General features: G+C 37.3%; 1 protein-coding gene across 7 annotated transcripts in view; it reads left to right on the top strand.

Annotated features, from left to right (window-relative positions):
* Positions 1 to 13,910, top strand: part of LOC140717136 (neuron navigator 1-like) — a 679,346-nt gene that overhangs the window by 559,557 nt on the left and 105,879 nt on the right. For 6 of the 7 annotated variants that reach the window (XM_073030393.1, XM_073030394.1, XM_073030395.1 and 3 more), the window contains 2 exons: positions 2,897 to 2,938; positions 8,728 to 8,852. In XM_073030393.1, coding sequence (XP_072886494.1) covers positions 2,897 to 2,938; positions 8,728 to 8,852 — 167 coding nt within the window. The remainder of the gene's footprint in view (positions 1 to 2,896; positions 2,939 to 8,727; positions 8,853 to 13,910) is intronic. The other variant, XM_073030396.1, reaches the window with a different exon arrangement.

The raw sequence follows: 13,910 nt of genomic DNA, 5'->3' as shown, positions 1-13,910 counted from the left end.
GTGTAGGAGAGTGTTCATTACTGCTGCAGAGCACAATAATCAGCTGCGTGTGAGATTAGATAAACTGGAGCCTTGAACTACAGTTTAAATTTAAAATCACATTCTGTCTATTTAGAAACCTCCTTCAGGTGTTAGCTCCCGAGTGATGCAGTGTTGCGGATGGAGTGACTCACGTGTCTGTCTGACTCACGCGTTGTATGAAACCAGTTCAAGACCTGTTGTATCTCACATTGGCTCAGTGAGTTCTGTGGCTATTGCTCTTTATGGTTCACTTTTTGTAGTTGCATCCCAAAATCTATGTGGACTTCAACACCTGTTCATTTGGGGATACTGCTTTTTGTTGCCTGCAGAGGCTGTTCAAGATTTCTAGTCACTTGGAGGGGGGCGAGAGCAGTTCACAACTCAGATACCGTATTGGCTTCACTTAATGGAAAGAAGTTTGTGCGTCATGGTGGCAACTGGAGTATGTTTCTGATGCCTACAGAAGTGCATTAATTAAAAAGAGAAAATGTCATCACTTGGCAAGTCAGGCAATCTCTGTGGAATGAGAAACAATTTGTGGATTTTTCATTATTTTTGAAAAGTCAAAGACCACTACCAGTAAGCCTTTTCCTCTCTCCACAAATGTTTCCTGCCTGTTGAGTGATTCCAACAGAATTTGTTTTATTCCAGATTTCCAGCATCAACAATATTTTGCATTTGGGTACTGTAAATTAAATTGTACTTTCCCTGATTTAATGTTGCAAAGTCCTTGAAAAGATATTCTCTTAGGGAATGATCTACTTTAACCATAGTTTTTTTTTTGTTAGTCCCTGTTACAGAGACAACATTTCAACTAGCTCAGCATATTTTTAGTAACTGTAGTTATACACTACAAAATGTTGGAAAGGAAAAGTTGAAAATTTCTGAAATCTTTCCATTGATAGCTTAGGATGGAAAAGAAGAGTTTCTAATTATGCTTGCACATCAAGTTGTTGGTAAGTAATCTAGATAACAAAAATGGTCGCATCTAGTAAATTAATGCTGCCAGTGTGCATGGCAATGTTGTCAGTTATTGTTTTACTTCTGCAATCTATATTTTGTTGTAAACCAGATTTTGCATTTTTAATTCAGGAAATAACACCCCAAAGCCTGGTTGAAATCCAAATAAAGGAGTGTTGGGTAAAGGACAATCCTTTTGAAGTGCTGTAAAAGTCCATGCTTACTCCTCAAAGTTAAAAGATCTTAGAAATGTGCAACTTTTAAACTTCACACAAGAAGGGAAAGAATAAGCATGGTTGAAACTTTTTTTTGATCACTCTCTCTCAAGTTCCTGATTAATTGAGGTATTTATTTTGTGCCAGGAAGAGAGAGATCAGGCAGATGATCAAAGGCTTGCTGTAATGGTTTGGTTCTGAAAAGCTCAAGAAATTCAAGGAGAGAGGGGTAGAAATTCATTCTCAGTACCCTGCACTAAGTTCACAATATTTTGTAGCAACTGAGTGGTTCCCAATTTACAAAATTCTTCCAAAAGCTTGCTATTTTCTTAAGATTCTTTTATAAATTGATATGTCGTGGAATATTTTGTAGGCTTGTAGTGGTGTAGGGGAGTCTTATAAATGTTGCTTCCTTAATGTTTTCTTGATTTTAGGTATCTTAGCAATTGAGTTCCCTTCATCCCAATTTTGATGGCATCCTGGTGCATCTTTCCTTCTGCTTCCCCGTCCCATCTAATTCTGTTCTGCTGCCATGCTTTCAGGTGGCCCTACTAACTGCTTGCATCTCCGTTGAGCATTCATTCGTCCTGTTCCTAATTTAAATGCAATAGAGCATTCTTTTATGGTCAGGGCAATGTAAATAATTAGTTGTTAAAATTAGATTTTGTGAAAATTTTGAACAAGAAATCAATCAATTTTACTTTGTCAGAGGTTTCTAAGCCTGGTTTCTCAATCATAACTTCATATTGTGTTTTCATTAAAGTACACTGAGCTGAGTAGTTGGAACAGAAAAATGACGAAATATATTTGATGTTTAACATGATGCTGGATAGTATAACAATATATTTTATTGTTACTGGCATTCATTTAGTGATTGAAATTGTCATGTGTTCTTAAGCATAATACACAGTAGTTGTTTTGTTGGTGTTTTTCACAAGAAACCACTAACTGCTGAGAGTGGAATAAATTATGAATATTCTTTGTTGCCAATACCATACAAGTTCAGATTTCTTAAACAATGCATTCTTTTGTGAAACAATTTTTGTACAAAAATACAGGATTGAATTTGAAGCATCAAGACAATAAATATCCAGGAACGTGATCCAACAGTTCTTTGATGTTATTTTGAAATTACTCTATTTTTTTAAACAGAATACATATGTTTTCTGCAAAAGAATCCAAATAGTTTTAATTCAGTGTTTGAGAAGTTTATAAAATATAAGATCATTCAAATTCAATCAAATATGAGTTATGAAGTACAGATGCTTCAATTGTCTGATGGATGCAGATTTTGCCTGCAGTGTTTCATAACAAAAACGATCTCGATGAAAAAAAGTTTTCCAGCAGGAGAGAGGAAAGCAAAATAAAGTCATTCTGGTCTTGGTTTAAAGCCTGTTCAAACAGCTGGTTCAAGAATAATACTGAGGGTAGTATTAATGTCTAAACCTGTGGCTCAGGACAATCACTCAATCAGGAAACCAAAGGAACAAGCAATAGCACCAATGATACAAAAGCTGGAGCAATTTTGGTGTGAGTGTAAGTTTAAGCCAAGCCTCATCATCCATTGAAATTACTCTCATCAAATTAAATGCATCTGTTTTTTTTATTCCTTTGCATGGTTTATTAGTAATTCCATATTTGTGTTGTTTTGTCTGTTGTTGTGTATGATGTTGTATCAGTGTTCCCTGTTTATTTTATAGTGCACAACGTGACAGAAATACTCTACCGAAAAAAGGATTCAGGTAACAACCTTACGATGTAGCTTGATTGATCTTTTGATGTCAAATTCTACATTCCAGACAGTCTTCAGAAAATAAAGTACAAAGCTGCAATATAAAGGAATTAAGCTGAGACTCTCATCCCCTTAACCATCTTGACCATGGGTTATTGGTGGTCCATTATTTCACATGCCATCATTCTATCACCTCACATCAATAAACAAAATATAAAGAATCCATATGATTATGTAAACAAATTAAATGACAGATGTGACACTTTTTGAGGGAATCGTCATACAGCAAGCACAAAAAACACATTGACTATCAATCACCCACTTGCACTAATACAAGACTGATCCCAATCTATGCCCCCCCACCTTCCCATTAGCCTCCCCCAGATTCTACCACTCATCTGCACAGCAGAGGCAATCTATAGTGGTACAACTAACCTGTCAACCTGCACATCCTCGGGGAATGTGAAAACCAAAGGACCTGGAGAAAATCCAGACTCCACACGGACAATGCTGCCGATCAGGACCTGGATCACTGGCACTGTGTGGCAGCAGCACAACTAACCAGAGAGTCACAGAGAAGTACAGCTCAGAAGCAGGCCCTTCGGCCCATCTAGTCCTAGCCAAAACCATGCCACAGACTTTAGTCCTCTCATATCCTGGTTTTGTGAAGTCACCAGTGAAAACCTTACTTCCATTTACAATCCACGGGGAAAGATCACAGCTGACCTTTCATTTCAAATTCCATCCCCAATCCCCTTTTGCTGAAAAATCATTATGCCAGTTTTGAGAATACTCACTGACTGAGCATTCTGGGGTAGAAAAGTCCAAGTACACCCTCTGGCATTGTTTGAGCCAGAGCATTTGGACATCCTGCACAAACAGTTCTCCCTGAGCTCAGCAGTTGAGCAGTGACTCATTAAAGCAGGATGCAGAAGTAGTTTGCAGCTGGCCCCTCAACTTCATGCCAAGTCTGGCTGGCATTGAAACAGTACTCCCTTTCATTTGAAAGAAGTCTTCAAGTCACTTTGCTTTATGTCAATATATATTTTTAATTACCTCTTAGTAATTTAATGTGTTTTAATTACATTTAGTTGTTTCTGATTTTTTTTAATTAGTTGCATCTATTTGAATAGTGTTTGAATGTTTCTGTCAGAGGCATCTACAATATTTTAACCACCAGTGAGTGTCAGGATGTTCTGTAGCATGGCTCAGGACAGACTGCAAGATGCCTACTTGTCTCTTGGAGTCTGCGCATCTCCTAGGCGTGGTAGGTCAACACAGCTGGTCTTCCTCATCCAGAGATAGGAAGTGCAGCCCGATGGGGACCACAAGCAGGAGCTGAACCTGAGCTCTCTATTCCAACTATATTGGATGTTCTCAGCTATTGACCACACCGGCAGGCCCCATCTTTTGACATAGAAATAAATCAGTTGTTTCATGCTGAACTATAAGCAGTATTCCTTATGAAGGCTCTTAGGTAAACAGTCTTGGGGTGACTGTCATCCTTGATTTTGTTTTACAACAAGAGAGAAAATTAATGAAAAGGTTCTTAAAATTATAATCAATGAATGTCAAGAATTATATTAACTCCACCATGTTAGAAATTATCTCTCTCTCTCTCTTTCTCGCTCATTCTCTCTTTCTTTCTCTCTCTCTCTTGCAGACTCTTTCACTCTCTGTGTATACTAAAACCTGCTTATAAATACGGGTGTCCCCCGCTTTACGCCACTTCGCTTCTTAGTGACCTGTTTTCACATTACAAAGAGGATTTTCGCCTTTACAAAAATTTTGCCCATATAAATTAATGGCTCTTCGCTTTATGCCATTTCGGCTTAAGAAGAGTTTCACAGGAACAGTCTACCTGTGTAAAGGGGGGGGGGGGGGGGCACCTGTATCTCTGACTGGAAATAAGTGAGAGTTCCATTCATAAAATAGAATTGTCAGTTTATGCAAACCATTAAAATAATGTTGTGTTTATGACTACCTCATTAACAAATGGTATTTTTTATCTGTGTGGTCAGATGCATTATGTTGATTTGAGTTGATGTGAAGGGCATCTGTTTGGAGCTGACTCTCCAGCATCAGACCCTACCTGCTGGTAGCTTCCCAAACTGATCCCCTTGAATTAACCCTGAAGCAGCCTCAGGTGTGCTGTGAAGGCCTCTGACCGTGTGAGTGGCCCACTCCGCTTAAGGACGTCAGATTTGCAGAGTATTCCAAAGAAACCTTGCAGACTCGTCATTCCTCCAGTCAATCTCTGATTTTGATTTTTTTAAATTTGCTATGATCACATAGCAGATAGAAATCTAACAATGCCTTGACAATATAGCAGGAAGAATTTTGGGTGTTTTTTTTTGGAGTATTGTTGACTGTCACTATCATTTCAATTGACATGATAGATTTCATTCCTAAGTAAGTTTCAGTAGATCTTGGGAGATAATCAGATCAACATAATGCATCTGACCTTACAGAGAAACAATGGAAAGTCTTCAGTGATAAACCTAATCTCTTCAAACTCTTAATGAAAAATAGCTGCTGTCATGTCTTCTTTTAATTGTATCAATATGTTGGGCCCAGGATAGAGCTTTAGTGATGTTGACACCGGGAAGGGAATACTGAGATGGAGATTTATTTGTGGGTGGCACTAAGGCCTGAGGAATGAAATGAAGTCCAGGGTGTTGGATTTGACAGTGACAATGGGGAGAGGAAGAGAAACATTAAGGAAGAATGTTATAGTTGATGGGGTGGAGAAAGAGGATCATAATTTATTGAGGGATGATGGCCAATGGGAGAAGATCAGAAAGAACATGGAAGACGATTCAGTAAATTTGTAGGAAATAGTAGTGATGCAAATTGAGAGGTCAGAACGAGAGAGGTCATGGGGAGGATCTTAAAGAGTATCTTGAAGATTAGAGAAGGTGAAAAGTTCAAACATAAACCCAATGGGATGATGGAGAAGAGAAAGAGGGAGAGTGTGAAAACTCTTTGTGTCTAGGGTTTGGGGCCACTGAGGGAATCACAAGTTGGGAGAAGATGAACTTGCATCCTGCTTCAAGATAAATCGAGGTAGTCTTAAGCCTTGGTGGGAAAAGTTAATAAAGGTCATGTTTCATCTCTGCTTAAGCTTTCCTACAGCACCGGGCTGTGTTGCTTCTGTGTATGTATGATGTAAGATCACATTGCTCATATACAATAAATCATAGGCTATATGCCAGTTGAGGTGATGGTGCATGCCCAGTGACTTTCTTGTGTGTTTGTGCACATGGAGGGACTGGAACAAATTTATGGTTGCTCACTCTGCATGTACATTTAACTGGATACCTTCAATTATACTTTGCATGTACATTTAACTGGATACCTTTGATTACATTCTGCATGTACATTTAACTGAATGCCTTCAATTAAAATTCACTCCCAAAGTTTCATTTAAAAAGCTCTGCTATATATGGGGATGTTTAAATGATATATTTAAAACCTGACATGAGTGATTGTTTTAAATTAAGTAATATCAGGAGCCCATTGAAAAAATGTATTACTGTTATGAAAGAAATCTTTTTAATGTGTAACTGAGATAGAATCAATAACAGTTAAAAATTAACCTTTTAATGTCAGTTTAAGGACCTTACAAGCATTGAGGTTTGCAGCCCAAGAGGAGGGCGGATAACTCAACATTCCTGTACTGACTTTTTTCCACTCCGATCTAAACCCAAAACCATTCTGTCCCCATGACCTTGTTCCTTCTTTTGCTTATGCACACAATATTTCTTCTGAAGGTAAAGTTTTCATAATATCAGCTATTCCCAAGAGCAAAATATTCCCTGCTGTAACAACTTTGAACAAATAAATTTCTGCCAACCTAGATCCTCTTAATAAAAATTTCAAATGAATGTCCCCACACGACCATAACCCCCATCAAGGAAGCGGTCTCTTCCCAATAATGAAATTTTGTAATTCAAAACATTTCTGTTTTTCTGTTTAACTCTTAAGTACTTAATGGCGCTTCCAAATAGTTCTGGCAACTCCAAGTCCCCTTTGACTGCTTCTTTACTGGTATCCTGCTGATTGCCACATAGATTCTGAGCTTTTGATATCCTTTCTTCAGGAAGGACCAAAACTGTGTAATATTCTGCTGTCTCCTTCAGCTTGAGACAACAATGATTTTTCACATTTTAATTCCTTAAATCCTACTTTTAAAGCTTGCAATGCTTTTATTTCATGGCTTTACTAATCTGCACTTGTAATCTAATGGACCTACACAAACATTTATTCATTTTGCAGAACTTTCTTAATGAATTGCGTTGCCAGTTTTCATTTTCCTTCCCAATTGGCATTTAGTTTAAATGACCACTTTATTCTAAGATAAAGTAATAGCTGTTTTTGCTTCAATTAGATGCATGTCTGATTTTTTTTTAATTTAACCCTGAGCTAAATATCCCAGAGCCAGCTGGAATATTGTTACCCAGTATAGTCTAATTTTTCCTCTTTGAACAAAGCTGATGAGTATTTTTGTCTTCTTTGCCCCAGATCCTATTTTTAAATCTAAAACTGTCAGAATATTTGTGATTTATAGCAGCTCATTTAATCCATGCCATTGTGCTTGAATAGAGTTTACATAATAGCAGTGCACAACCTAGATCTTTTCTGGATAACTATCTTATTTTATAAAACCTTAAGCAACTTGTTAGCAAGTTTAACCATTTTGGAGCCTGCTGCGGTTTATTTTCCTGTAGGTTAATGCACATTTTAGTTCATTTCTGTACTAAAGACAGTACTATCTGTAGGTTAATTAGGTAGAGATTAACCCACCTTTTCAATCTCAGTTGACAGTGTTCCCAGTTTATGGAAATGTTGGGTTACGGACAGATCTCAGAACCCTCATGTAACTTGAGTAATATTTATAATTAAAAAGAACAGTTCTGCTCGAGGGTGGGGTCAATTTTAATCTGGTTTAGTATTTGTTGTGATCTGGCACCAGTCAAGCTTCAGAGGTGCTAGGCAAGAGAGTTCTAACCTATGCTGTACTTTCAACATGTTGGCAGAAAACCAGATAAAAGGTTCCTTAACATTATTTTTATTTTGAATATATCAATTTATTGTGAGTTTAAGCTAACACAACTATCCGAGCTTCAACTGGCCCTTGTAGTCAAAAGTGTTATATTTCACTTAAAGACTAGATTTTTATCTTGGGTTCAGCACATGGACGAAAATTTTTCCCAAGCACAAGCAAATACACAAACTAGTTCGCATGACAGTCATGATGGAAACACGTTTTAGCCCAGATCAAACTTCAACAATGAATGTCTTGTGTTTTAGTCTGTATGCTTATTTTAAAGCAGACTTGGTTTCTTTGGCTGATAAAGTTTTCTCCTTGTTCCAACTCTAAAAGATGAGAAATAGATTGACTGTTTGCTACTTCCCTCGTTTAAATGCACTTAATCCTCTTTAGTTACAGAAGCAGTCAATCAAATTCAAGTGGAAGTGTTCAGAAACCTGTGCAGAACAGTTGGCAAACAGCTAAAGCACGGCCTCTGTAGAAATGCACTTTCTCTTCAATCCCATATTTTACTTGTAATATAATCACGATCTCAGTGCTATATACCAATAAATACTAAATATTTTCAGCGCTAAAACTTAGCTTGAATAAGTTATAGAGCTAACACCAGCAAGCAACATAAACTATCCATAGCATAAAATATTAATTTGTATTTTTACTCCATTACCTCCCTCATTATTAACCTGATTCCTCCATTAGCCAAGTCAATGATAATTTATATGCATCTGGCTTCACTTCATTTACAGATATGGAACAAGCTCACAGCAAGAAGACACGAAGGAATGGCTTCACACACGTCCTACTGCCAGCTCTGTGGACGCAGATAGCCAGTTACTTTCCTCTCCTTCTTCCGTCCCATTGTCAAATTTAGGTTAGTGATGTTTTATTATCAACTAAATTATGAACAATATATTTCCAGTTGCATTTTATCGATTTAATTTTATTGAGAAATAGTATTTTGTCTTGCAGCTTCTGAGTATAATATGTATTAAAATGACAAATTTTATTTTTGGGTGCTTTGGTGTAAAGTACACACAAAATAAATGTTTCATTGAATAGTTTGAAGTTAGTTTCCACATTGTAAAGAATGCTTTATAATGTGAAGAGATCTGTTGACGATATGAAGAATGGTCATGTAAACATTTTCATCAGTTGAGTGTATGTATATATGAATGGTAAACCCAATCATGCTGCATTCCTCTACCCTCTCCTTAAAGCTTGAAGTTACTTTGAATTACAGATTAGACATACATTTAGAGTTATCCGTGTAAGTGTAAGCTATTTATGCCTGCAGCAAATAAAATCCATCACTGTTAATTTGTCAAGAGTAGCCAGATTTTGATAGACTTTGATATTTTAATAGCGGATGCATAAATGATTTCTGACCTTTCTTTCATCGATAGTCCTGGTATATATACTGTAATAGATAAGAGGGACTGTAGATGTTGCCTTTTTCTGATATATGTTGTGCCCATTTCATGGTTCTCCTGATGTCTGCTGACCTGAATGGTTAGAGTAAAGGTGAACACACAATACTCTGAGTGATAAATGGTGGGGCGTAGGAGTCCAGAAGACTAACTGTAGTTGTTCAGTGTTTACATAATGATATGGATGAGAAATGGAGATATGATTCTGAAATTGTTATCAAATTGGAAGATGGAAAGGTGTCATTGATTGCAAAAGAGGATTACTGCAATGTACAGATGTCCCCCCCTTTACAAATGTTCACCTTACGCCACTTCGCTTTTACAAAGGACCTACATTAGTCACCTGTTTCTGCATTACAAAGAGGATTTCCGCTTTCACAAAAATTTTTCCCATATAAATTAATGTTTTTTCACATTACGCCATTTTGGCTTAAGAAAGGTTTCATAGGAATGTTTGACCTTTTTAAAGGGGGGGACAACTGTATACAAATCCATTATTTTAAAGAAATGCATTTGAACTTCTCTTGAAGTACATAATTTTATTTTTTAAATGTAAAAAGAGTGCAAACATAATTATTTCTGGAAAGATACCAAAAAAAATGTGAAACTATACATGACAGGGCAGGCTGGAGCATTATTTCTCTCAACGAATTAAGACTGAGTGAGCTAATAGAGAGATGTTTAAGATGTTCAAAGGGATAGAGTTTTCCATTTAGTGCAACTAAAACAACAGGTGATAAAAATAAGATACTATGTACTGCAGAACAGAATTCAAGAGAAAACCCTCTATCTAGAGAGAGATTAGAAGGTAGGGCACACTACCACAGGGAGTAATTGAGGCTGAAAAAATTATGATCACATTTCTTGCTTTCAGTCTCCATTATTCCTTTATGAGCCATTGTGAGAACATTCTGCAACTTAAAATTATTTTGAGCCTCTATCTAATTTACAGATATTTTCAGAGGATTGTGACTGTGTTTACTTGGTGCTGAAATGTTTTAGTTCATTTATTTATGCAGAACGTTAATTCCCAATCACAAGAATATACTTGTTCATTATTGGCTTTATGTATTAAGCTGCACTTGTCTTCTACTGTTCCATGTTCTAATCCACCTTCCAATTTGGTATCAGTGTTACGTATTCAGGCAACAATAAATATATGTGAGTTAGGCAAGGGTTTTTATAACAAATAACACGTTTATTAAACACTGAAAACAAACCCCCCAAAAGTAAACAAACACTAACGTAACCGGAAAACAGCTGCTGTGCGGCAGCTTAACAGTTCTTAAAGCGATGTTGCAAAAACAGTTCTTTAAAGCGATATTGCCAAAAGTTCAAAATGCTCAGTCCATTTAAAAGGAGAGACTTTTAAAGGCGATTTAAATTCTCTTCCACGTCGTTTTCCTTCGATCCCCGGCGTCGAACTCTTCCCACGAAGAATTTTATGAAACGTAACGGCTTAAAGGCACTGACCTTTCCTTTATCACACTGTCCTCAATCTTCTGCTATCCTGCAGAGATTAACACGAGAACAGTCAACGAAATCCTTCAGAATGAGGATCAAATAAGGTCGAACCTGTTTCACCGTTGAAATTCGATTCTCCTCGATCTTTAACTCCCGAACTCTTATCTTCACTCTCCACTAATTCTTAACTAGCAGTATTGTAAAGAAACTGCTGGCAATGACCTTTTAAACTTTAGGCATTAGATAAAACTTCATCTTTCAACTAAACTGCGTCATCACATTAAATCACGCAGTGGCATGAAGTCAACATGGCAAATCCAGCCACGAACTGCCCCTCCCCACAAGGTGGGGTCTTCCTTTTATACCCTGTAAAAAAAAACCTGTCACATGATCTCTACTGGCGGGAAAATGACGTCACTCCACCATCACAAGACCATTACCTCAAGTCCAGTATAGCTTCAACCCCAGTCACGTGACAAGGGTACCACTGTCACGTGTCACGAGTACGTAACATCAGTTTTAGAATTATATTCACAGAATCTTAAAAGAGTTGGGGAATCAATTAGCATGGATGGAGGTCAGACTGGCCAGTGAGCACCTTTTGTATTTATCCCATTGCCCAGTACTTGGCCCATAGCCCTCTCCTCTATTCGCCATGTTCATATCAATTCTGTGGATTCTTGCTGCCTCCCATTTTCCAGTCAATTCCATATCTGGACAATCTGTATGTGAACTAAGCTTTCGATACTTGAATGGAGAGGAACAGATGTTAAGGCCAAGCACCCTATCAGTTTATTTCCAGTTATAAAGTTGTTTATGTTCTTTTAAATATTTTAATCTTTATGTTTTTAAGTTTATGTAAATTTTACTATTCTTAATTTTTAATAATTTTTGACAGTTTGACAGTCAGGGAATTTCTTAGTCAGCTGTCAATTTATTTATTTAGAGATACTGTGCAGACCAGGGCCTTCTGGCTCTTCAATCCTCACTACCCACCATCCCACCGATTTAACACTAGCTAATCATGGAACAATTTATGATGACCAGCTAACCTACTAACTAGTACATCTCTGGACCATGGGAGGAAACCAGAGCACTCGGAGGAAACCCACTCGCACATGGGAAGGAACGTAGAAACTTGCTTCCAGAGGGCGCCGGAATTGAACTCTGAAGCTCCATGCTGCAATGGGGTTGTGCTTATATTTCTGTAGATAGTATATGTTTTATATACATCTGTCCCCATCCGTTCCCACCTCCTCCAATATGACAGGATTCCTGCACCGTGTTGAGAAGACCCAATATCTCTCTTGCGAAGATGTCATCAGCCGTATTCGTAAGGTTGGCCTCAAGAGATCTGCACTTGCCTAGCACATACTGAAAAATCCTAGTTATTACTAATCCTTGTCATAACATTTCAGTGTGTGAACTTAATAATTCTGACCTGTGTGCAACTTCGTAATTACCTGACCTGGAATTTCCTCCAATTTAAAACAAATTTCTATGAAGTCAATCATCCAGATAGAATATATGAAATCAGTATCTTCCTTTGTAGGCCTAAAGTTTGTTTAGCTGGCACCTTAATGAGGTGATTCTAAAACTAACAGCTAATTTAGACCAGAAGACTTGTTATTGACCATGAAATATGACAAAAGACTCTTTTTTGTGGACTTTGCTGTAAACAAATGGCAATTATGCAAGTGATATGACATTCTCAAAGTAAATGCCAATTAACAGCTGCACACTGGGAAATAGAACAAGTCTAAATTGTAGCTAGCACCTGTTCATTATTTCTAACTCTTACGGTTGAATGACATTGTTAGTGCAAAAATGGCAAAAAATATTTCCAGAGCAAGCTATTTTTTTCATAAATTGTATTTAATTGCTGTGATTAGTATGTTAAACACAGAAGTCCACTCAATGAAGCATAGTCAAGATTATGAAAATAATCTTATTTATTTCACTTTTGAACATTAATTAATTCTATTTATTTTTCAGAATGCATACATTTTCATTATGGGTCATTGAAACACCTGCAATTTTCCTTTATTTTCAAAATGCCTTCAGGACTACTTAAGTAATTGCAATAGACTGGTTAGGCATCTGTGATTAATCAAAACACAGAAATAACAACATGGCAGAAACCTCGCATCTGCATAATTTACTTCAACCTTGTATGAAGAAACAGATATGAAATTAATTTTATTGAGAATTTGTGTCACTTATGAACCACATTGTTGAAATGTTGCACTCAGATATAGAGTCATCACTTATAGCACAGAAACAGGCCCTTTGGCCAATTTAGTCTATGCCAGCCTGGCCTTCTGCCTAGTCTTATCTAGCTGCACTGAGACCATAGCCCTCCATACCTCTTTCATCCATGTACCCATCCAAACTTCTCTTAAATATTCCAATTGTACTCACATCTACCACTTCTGCCGGTAGCTCATTCCACACTCGCACCATCTTCTGCGTGGAGGTGCTCCCCTCAGATTCCCCTTGAGAATTTCAGCTTTCACCCCTAACCCATGACCTCTAGTGCCATCCAGCCTGAGGATAACAAAAGCCTGCATGCATTCACCCTGTCTATACTCCGTATAATTCTGTGCCCCTCAAATAAGATCACCCCTCATTCACCTACGTTCCAGGGATTATGACTCCAACATAGCATTCTAGCTCCTGTACTCAATGACAATATGCCAAAAACTTCCCTATGACCCTTCCTATTTGTGATGCCACTTTTAAGGAATAATGAATCTTTATCTTGAGGCCCCCATTTTTTTCTGCAGTCCTCTGTGCCTTAATACTGTATATAAGTCTTACTCGGATTTGTTCTTTCAAAGTGCAACACCTGACATTTGTCTGTATTAAATTCCATCCGTTATTTTTCATCCCATTTTTCCAGCTTGATCGAAATCATGCTGCAAGCTTTGATAGCCTTCCTCACGGTCCACTATGACCACCAATCTTGGTTTCATCCTCAAATTTGTTAATCCAGTTTATCACACTATAATCAAAATCACTAATATGGATGATAAACA

The sequence above is a fragment of the Hemitrygon akajei genome, chromosome 27 (genome assembly GCF_048418815.1).
Source record: "Hemitrygon akajei chromosome 27, sHemAka1.3, whole genome shotgun sequence".
Classification (NCBI taxonomy): Eukaryota; Metazoa; Chordata; class Chondrichthyes; order Myliobatiformes; family Dasyatidae; genus Hemitrygon; species Hemitrygon akajei.
The sequence above is the reverse complement of the archived record's forward strand: the minus strand, read 5'-3'. Positions and strand labels throughout refer to the sequence as shown.